The 8,613-nt window shown below is 52.4% G+C and overlaps 1 protein-coding gene across 2 annotated transcripts in view; it reads left to right on the top strand.

Annotated features, from left to right (window-relative positions):
• Window positions 1–8,613, top strand: part of TOM1 (target of myb1 (chicken)) — a 12,048-nt gene that overhangs the window by 777 nt on the left and 2,658 nt on the right. For both annotated transcript variants that reach the window (XM_008938124.1, XM_008938125.1), the window contains exons 2-11: window positions 997–1,075; window positions 1,213–1,362; window positions 1,475–1,609; window positions 1,847–1,993; window positions 2,978–3,094; window positions 3,538–3,671; window positions 4,311–4,344; window positions 4,934–5,042; window positions 6,066–6,186; window positions 8,553–8,602. In XM_008938124.1, coding sequence (XP_008936372.1) covers window positions 997–1,075; window positions 1,213–1,362; window positions 1,475–1,609; window positions 1,847–1,993; window positions 2,978–3,094; window positions 3,538–3,671; window positions 4,311–4,344; window positions 4,934–5,042; window positions 6,066–6,186; window positions 8,553–8,602 — 1,076 coding nt within the window. The remainder of the gene's footprint in view (window positions 1–996; window positions 1,076–1,212; window positions 1,363–1,474; window positions 1,610–1,846; window positions 1,994–2,977; window positions 3,095–3,537; window positions 3,672–4,310; window positions 4,345–4,933; window positions 5,043–6,065; window positions 6,187–8,552; window positions 8,603–8,613) is intronic.

Below are 8,613 nucleotides of genomic sequence, written 5' to 3' on the forward strand. Positions count from 1 at the left end.
AGTGATGCTGACAGGGGATTAGCAAGCCCAGTTTTCAGCTTCACAGTTGTATGAAAACAAAGTCAAACATCTCTACTCACAGATCTGTCACTGCTTCTTTTCTATGCTATCCCCACAGTGCAAATCTGCCCATCTCTGCCCACAGTTCTCAGTCCCGAGCTGTGGCCATTTGGTGTTTGGGTTCTGGGCACCTGGTAACACATCTGTACCCCCCTGGCATGGCGAGCTCTCCTGCTGCCCTCCTAATGCCTATCCATTGCAGCCATCCTGCCCCATGGGCAGATCCCCTCCTGCTCTCTACACTGCCTCAGTGTCTCCACCTGACTCTTCATCTCTGCTGCTCTTCCAGCCCAGCCTCTCTCCCTGTCCTCTGCCTTGATCCATTGATGCCCTCTCACACAGCCGCAATGGGCTGAGTCCACGGTATTTCTCCGCTCTGAGAATGATTAAGGAGACCCTGCTATGCTGCAGCTCCTTTGCCCACCTGCAGTATAGCCAGGATTTTGCCACTGCCTCTGCCCTGCTGCTTTTTAGCCTCCTTTCTCCCAGGGAAGTGTTAAACAGCTTCTCTCTGAGCAACAAGGGGATTGCTGTAACTCGCTCTCTCCTTCCCGTTTCTAACCCATGCCAAGCTTTTTTGTGATCTCCTCTTCAGTCTCTCTGCCACAGGATTTTCCTCTACCTCCAAATAATGCATTTCTAGCATTGCTTTTACTCTGCTCTCTGTTGTGTCCTGTGCACCTTGGGTTGTTGCAGACATCAGCATAGAAGCCTACTGTTTCAGTAACAACACTCATTAGCAGGACCCTACTTCTCTTACAAAACCACAGGCTAAAGCTGCTTCATCAGTTATTGCTTCAAGCTGCCCAGAAAACATGGTTGGGAAGGTCACCTGCTGAGTATGAGGCATCCAGAGCCAATGGCTGTTTTGCTTTGACTCTCCATGCGTGGGTGTGAACCTTCTGGTGATCTTTCTTTGTCTGATTTCTCCTGCAGGCCCAAAGATGCCTTCCGAGCCATTAAGAAGAGAATTGTAGGGAATAAGAACTTCCATGAAGTTATGCTGGCTTTGACAGTGAGTGGTCAGGGCTCTTCCTCAGCTCTGTGATACCCTGCTGTATCCTTGGCTGAAAAGGCACAGATACCTAAGGCCCACAAGGTGAACACATAGAGGCAGAGAAAGCTATAGCTAATCTTTCATTGCCTTTGAAGGTCCTGGAGACATGTGTCAAAAACTGCGGCCATCGCTTCCACGTGCTTGTGTCCAGCCAGGACTTTGTGGAAGGTGTCCTGGTGAGAACAATCCTGCCGAAGAACAATCCACCTGCCATAGTGCATGACAAGGTGCTGACCCTCATCCAGGTGAGCCAAGAGGTGTGAACGTCTGTGCCAGTGCAGAGGGTGTTTGTCTTTAGGTGTTTGTACAGAAGACAGCTGTCAATGATGATGGGCTGCTCTGTGTCCTTCTCCCCAGTCCTGGGCAGATGCCTTCCGCAGCTCTCCAGACTTGACTGGTGTCGTGGCCGTCTATGAAGACCTGAGACGGAAGGGCCTGGAGTTCCCCATGACTGACCTGGACATGCTGTCACCCATCCACACACCACAGCGGGTATGGGAGCACTGCTGAGGAGAAGGACCTCGGGCAGCTGCCATTCAGGGGCTATGAGGGGACCTCAGGAACTCTAGCATGCTTTTGGGGAGTGAGAAGCTCCAGGACAGCCTCTTTGCTGGAATTGCTATTGAAAGCAGATGGGGAGTTGTCATCAGTGTTTCTCGTCTAATTGCACTGACCTGTCAGCTTTCTCTGACATCTCCTCTCTGTTGCTTTTCCCACCTCTGTTTGTAGACTGTGTACAGCTCCAACTCCCAGTCTGGACAGAACTCACCTGCAGTCAGCTCCCCTCAGCAGGTGGAGTCCATCCTCCACCCTGTCACCCTGCCCGCCGGAAGAGGAACATCCAGTGACGCACCCATCACACCCACGCCAGAGCAGGTGAGTTGGACACGAGCCCCGTGGTGCTGCTGACTCCCTCAGCGTTTGAGGGCTGTTTCACAAACACTGCTCTGGAACTGCTATCCTGGTCCTTCCCCAGCCTCTGTCCTCAAGGAGCTGTTCCTCTAAAGCATAGTCCCTCGAGAGCAACGCAGAGCTCCACTGTGGTCACAGTGATGAGCTGGGATACCACAAACACAGTTTTCCTAGGACAGGCCTGCTTGCAGGTAGAGGAAAGATGTCCTGGCTATAGGGAAGTGGGGAACTGAGACACAGAGGTTTTGAGAGAGGTCTTTGTAGTGCAGTACAGCAAAAGCTTGCTCAGCAGATGCCTCCTTATCATCTTTTTTATCTTGCCTTGCTGCTAACTTTGTATGAATGTGGTTTCCAAAAGTCATGGCTTCCTCACTTGTTTCCTCATCCTCTTTTCTCCTTCCTCACCCTGACTTCCTTTGACAGCATGCTCAGCACCAAACCTCCAGCTGCAGGTAGGTTGCAAGCAGAACAGAAGCTAGAAGCTGTTCTCAGAGACTCATTAGCACCTTGTGAAAACAGAGGGATAGAGCTTTAGCTGCACACTTAGCCAAGGCTCACCTTTTGAATGGGGATTTTTTTCCCCCTCTTGCACTGCTTTGGAAATGAAACTATTTAAGTGGCTGCCACACAGGAGTGGCTAGTCTGGGGGAGATATGAATCCTAACAGCAGCCTGTGCTGGCTGTTAAAAATGAGGGCTAGGCGAGTGGCCAAAGGTCTTAGGTGAGGGCCTGGCATCTGTTACCAGCAAATGAACTTGGCATTAAGTGAGGGAGCTGCCTTCTGCTGGGAGCTCCCGAGAGCCGGGCTGAGCAGTGGGAAAGGAGCTCCCCGGGAGCGGCCACTCCCTCCAGCTCTATGAGCACACCGTGGGGGGCGCTGCCGTTCGGGCCACCTCGGCTGTCTCCCCACTCTTCCCAGGCAGAGCTTCATTTCCCCTCCCCCTGCAGGTCGGGAAGCTGCGCAGCGAGCTGGAAGTGGTGAATGGGAACATGAAGGTCATGTCTGAGATGCTGACAGAGCTGGTGCCGTCCCAGGCTGAGCCTTCCGACCTGGAGCTGCTGCAGGTAAGGAACAGGGGCAGGGGGGAGGGCTGGCATCTGCAGATGGATTTAGCAGTGACTCAGTGGACTCAGGTATGACACGTGCCAGGCGTGGAGAGCAGTTGCACTGGACAGTTTAGTGAGGGGCTTATCAGGGACTGATAGGATGAGAGAGACACAGGGAAGGTGGAGTTTCAACAGCAAAGGGAAGTTGCACTAGTGAGGCTGGAATCATCTCACGTGGGGACTTGCAGTCCCCGGGGTTCTTTCTTTCTGAGTGTTGTGTTACAGAAGAGGGATACAATTACAGACTCAGTTTACCTCTCACATCAGTATCTGTTGCCCGCCAACCCTTGTTGATAGACCCCAGTAGCCTCTGGTGTCTGTCTGTCCTAGTCAGACTTCCAAATCTCTGAGTGCTCAGCCTTAACCCGACCTTTGGGGTAACTTCCCCTGGCTGTGTGCAGGAGCTGAATCGGACGTGCAGAGCCATGCAGCAGCGGGTGCTGGAGCTCATTCCCCGTGTCCTCCATGAGCAGCTCACCGAGGAGCTGCTCCTCATCAATGACAACCTCAACAACGTGTTTCTGCGCCATGAAAGGTACCTCTCTCCTCCCTTCTCTGCCCTGCTCTTCCACAGGTGTTTACTGCCCCTTCAAGGCCTTCTATCCCACCCTTTTGATCGGCCCATGAGCATAATGCTCAGGACGTATCAGCTTGTATCACCAATCTTTGAGAACAAAGCCAGCTCTCAGGTTTTGCTGGTTTATTCCTGTCCCTTCAAAATGGCTGTGTACTTACTGATGGAATATAATGATGTCCCTGTGGCATAACCCAGAAGAATAAGGAGGGAACTGCATGGGAAGAGCTGTTTTTCTAGCTCTGAGGCAGAAAGGACTTGCCCAGGTGGGGTCAGCACTCCTTTTTTCTTCCATTTCATCAAACCCATCTCTTAAGCTAGGATGAAGTATGGAGAATTTACTCCATGTCTGTACAGAGAGCTGGATTTGAGCTATTTTGGTTAGAAGTAGCTCTAGAGGATCACAACAACCTTTCTCACACCACCTCCCAGGAGACATCAACTTGTTGTGGTGTCTTCAGTCTTGAAGGGGGAAGTGAGCCATGGTCCCCCTTTCCTAGCATGTAGGAAAGGGCAGACTGTGCCAAGGCTTAGAACTCTCCTGGGCTGTGGGTGAATAAGCACACACTACCAAAATGATTCCTGACATCTCTCTTGCAGGTTCGAGCGTCTTCGGACCGGACAGCCTGTTAAGGTAACTTGGAGCAACTGCCCCTCTGTGCAGCTCAGTTTGCATCCTGCAGGTCCGGGGGTGTCCTGCTTGAGTGGAGAGAGGTTCAGTCTGCCCCCCTTAAAAGCTGTAGGCTTTGCTCTCCTAGCCCAGCTGCACCAGTTCCAGTTCCAGGCGGTGGGAACTGGACACTCCAGTTCCCACCACCAGCCTCTCCCTCCCTGCTAGTGGGAGCCTTCCTTTCATCCAAAGAGCAAGAGCAGGTCAGCCCCAGTTATGGTTTTCCAGTACTGAACACTGAGAGGACCAAGTCCCATATGAGCCTCCCTCTGTCCTCTGAGTGCTGCCCTGTCCTCTGAATCAGCACGTGCCCTACTTACCAACACCCAGCAGAGCTGGGATGCTGGCTCCCAAGGCACTTTCTGCCCTAGGACACTATTCCCAGCCAGTTCTCTGATAACTGTCCCCCTTTTCACAGGGAGAGGCTTCACAACAGATACCCTTCAATGAGTACAGAAGGGCTTTCCTCTCCAGTGTGAATGAGCTAGGGCTGAAGGGTCAGGGTGTCTGGGCTTCAGAAACTCTCCACCACCTTCCTTTTTTTTCTCCAAAGGCACCGAATGAGGCAGAGAACAGCTTGATTGACCTGGGACCTGGTACTACTCCTGCAGTGAGACAGCCTGAAGTCACCAACAACCTCTCCTCTCAGCTGGCTGGAATGAGTATGTTGCCATGCAGTTTTCTCCTCAGTCCTTCTGTGCTGCCCTGGGAATCCTTTCATGCCCTTAAATCACTTCCCAAAATTATTTAGACATATTCATAAAGTAACCTAGAGAAATAGGGTGTATTGTCAACTAATAAACTCATGAAGAAACCTGCATGTGCCCCAAGGCATGCAAGCATGTGTCTCAACACCCACACCTCATGTTGTGCAGGAGGTGGATGTGACTTCAGAAGGACCTCAGCATTAGGCTGTGGCTAAGGACTGGGCCTTCCAGCAGGAGAGGGGAGAAAGTTGCTCCCTCTGCAATGCCCAGCAGCAGTGCAGTTGCCCCTCCTCCTGTGTGGTGTCAGGCTGACCATGGAGGTCTGGGAGAAGAAAAGCAGCTGAGCTGTGCTACAAAGGCAGTCGTGAGCAGCTTGGGCTCAGGACCCAGGATTTGACAGGTTGTTTACTCAGAAAGCCTGAAAGGTCCTGAGGGTTCTTCAAGACAAACCAACAGCCTAGATAGGTAGCACTGCCTGAAGCTCTCACTAGATGTGGGCACATCCAGTACAGCTTGGATGCAGCCATGGAAAATAGGCAAGACTGTTTTTACAGACAAGCCAGCTGAGATATCTTTCAAGTCAGGGTTTTTTAGATGATGCCTGACAGATGCAAATCCACTCATCTGTCTCAGAGGCACTTACCCAGGAGCACAGGTTATCCTCATCCACAGGTTATGAAGCAATTCCCTCTGAGTTGACTTAAATGCTCAGGAACATCTAGCCTTCAGCATCAGTGCAATAAATGGATGCTGCTGCCCCTGCCTGGGACTGAGCTAAAAATACCTGCTGAGCAAGTGAAGAAACTGCTTCTGTTACTTCCCCCAGCATGCTGCACACACACACAGACAGTGCTGCAGGGTAGAGGAGTGGACCTAGAGCACTTTAGGCTGTTCTGATGCTAACTTTCCACCTAGCACTTTCCCAGGGCACAGCCTTCCATGTTCTGCTCCGTGCTGCCTGCTGTCTCTCTCCCACAGACCTGGGCTCGGGCAGCGTGAGCGCGGGGCCGCGCTCCCTCGACACCTCTGGCAGGCTGGAGGAGGAGTTTGACATGTTCGCCCTGACCCGCGGCAGCTCGCTGGCCGAGCAGCGCAGAGAGTGAGTGTGGCAGCCCCCTCTGTCCTGTCCTGTCCTGCCTTCTGGCAAAGGGGGGTCAGGGCAGTGACCCCAACCAGCTGCAGCTCCTGGGACGGTAGGATGCGAGAGAAACGCTCTCTTTGGATGCACAGTGTTTGTAGGATGGTCTCAAGAGTTCCCAGTCCTCCTTCCTGCTGCTGTTGTCTACCCTCCAGAGTGTTCTCCTGGGCAGGGGGAGAAGGAAGTGGGGAGACTCTGTGTCTGGAGATGAAGGTGTGGAGTGGGACTGGCTGAGTTTTCTTGTCTGTCTCTGAACTGGTGTCCTGACTGAGCTGATGTTGAATTTGGGAACTGCTGAATGTTGGTGCAGCCTAGTGGACAGAGTACTGAACTGGAGTGCAGGAAATCAGCAGTCAGTTGTGGCTTGCAAGGCAGGGCACTGCTCTGTTCCTCAGCTTCCCTGGTGGTAAGTGGGACTGATGTGCCTCCCTCCATAGTGTGTTTGAGACCTCCTGGGGTAAAGCACCAAGAGCTGGGTCTCCATAGTACTGACTGAACTTAGGATGACTCTTCTCTACTGCAAAGAGTGGATTCCCGAGTCCTTGTCCTGTGAGGAGCCAACAAGAGCTGTGCTGACCAGATCACCAGATCCCTTTGGTGTAAGAGACTGTGGCTGATCTCACACTGTTTTCCCTGCCAGTCATCCACTGCTCTCGATTGGTTACCAGTGAAGCCCACAGGCATATAGCTGCCTCCAGCCCTCAGAGACTTGCCTTCCTGATCTCCGTCCACTGGAGTGCATTGTTCTGCAGCTGGGTAATAGCAAGTTAAGGTCTCTTAAGGATGTCTCCTTTCACTCCTCAGCCTCAGACTGCTCCTGGTAAAAGTGGTGGAGAAACCCATGGCCTACACACAACTTCATGTATTTTGCCCATGGGTTTCCCCTCCACTTTCACTGTGGGGTGTGCTGCCTGAGGACATAGGCCGTGCAGGACAAAACCAGTGGAGCCAACAGCACCTAGTCTGGGGCTGAAATCTGAGCCACTGACATGTGCTTGGCACTGGAGGAGATCTGGGCAGGGGTGGAACACTATCCTCCCTGCTGTGGTGCAATCCTCACAGGCTGAGGCTTGTGATCTCTGCACAAGTAACAAGACATCTTCTATTTATTCCTCGCTGCCCTCCATCTGCCTACACTTGCACTCCTGCCGGGGAGCCTCTCCTCTCACTGGATCAGGCTTCCCATTTCACTCAGCAGGCTCTGCTCTCAGTGTCTCCTCCATCTGAACAGACCCACTGCCCGGGTCATGCTGGCGGGGGACACAGGCAGGGCTGCTGGGCTTTGTTCCTGACCACCCCCCCACGCTTCATGTGTGTCTCGGCGAAGCAGTGCTTGAAGCACCTGAAGCCTTTCCTGCCTTTCTTCCTCATCAGTGGCATGATAGCAGCTCTGTACTTCATCCTGGACGCCATTGTCCACAGTGGCCCCTTCACGGATGAACACTTTTTCGAGAAGTTCGAGCGGCGGTGGCCCCGGCCTCTGGCCCCCAGCCAAAACAGCTCCGCCTGATGGTCTGATGGATCTGCGAGAAAAGGCCCTGCAGCAGCTGGGGAAGAGACTGGCAGAGGCTTTCTGGGAGAGGTTTCATTCTCCCAGCGTGGATGGGCTGGTTTTGCCACTCTGCGTCAATCAGATGGTGACTTGTGTGGCATTGGCGTGTGTGGTAGCAGCCTAGAGGGGACATGGGAATGGGGTGAGGGAGTTTAGGGGTGATACATATCTGTGTGTGGACAAATGTTGCTGTAATGGTGGATTTGGAGACCTTGAAGCAACATGAAGCTTTTCTGATTATACATTCTCACCTCCTATGTGGCACAGACCAGGGACTCTCTGCCACCATCAGTTCTTGAGTGGCATCAGTGAAAGAGGTGGTTTGTAGCTGTGTTTGTGCCTGTGAAGGTCAATGACTATTTAGGGACTTATTGCTTGAATCTTTTCTAAAGTAGCTGTAATGTTCTGGTCAGTCAGTGTTAGTTCTCTCTTCTGTAGTCATCTTCTGAGGGAAGATGAGTGCCATGGCTGATGCACCTAGCTCTGTAGATCTGTTTTAGACTGTTGGATGGTCGTTTTCATATGATGCCTTGTCATCCTCCTGTTGTGTGCCAGGACTGTCCTGTAGTATCCCCCAGTGATGTAGATCAGTGTGTTTAGTGGCAGGCCACAACTCTAGCAGGGGTTTTGCACACCTTTCTAGAAGCTCTTGAGAGCAGAATGATGAGAGGTGAGAAGCTGTGGAGTCAGAATCACTGAATATATATTTAGGAGTTCCTGCTCTTCACTCTCAGACATCTCATCAGCTTGTGTATTACCAACTTTGTGCTTTCAGGGTGAAGTACGAAGACCCCCAGGCCTCCAAAGGACTGGCTGGGGGCCCGGGTGGCCCGCCG

Source organism: Merops nubicus, unplaced genomic scaffold (assembly GCF_000691845.1).
Source record: "Merops nubicus isolate BGI_N331 unplaced genomic scaffold, ASM69184v1 scaffold46123, whole genome shotgun sequence".
Classification (NCBI taxonomy): domain Eukaryota; kingdom Metazoa; phylum Chordata; class Aves; order Coraciiformes; family Meropidae; genus Merops; species Merops nubicus.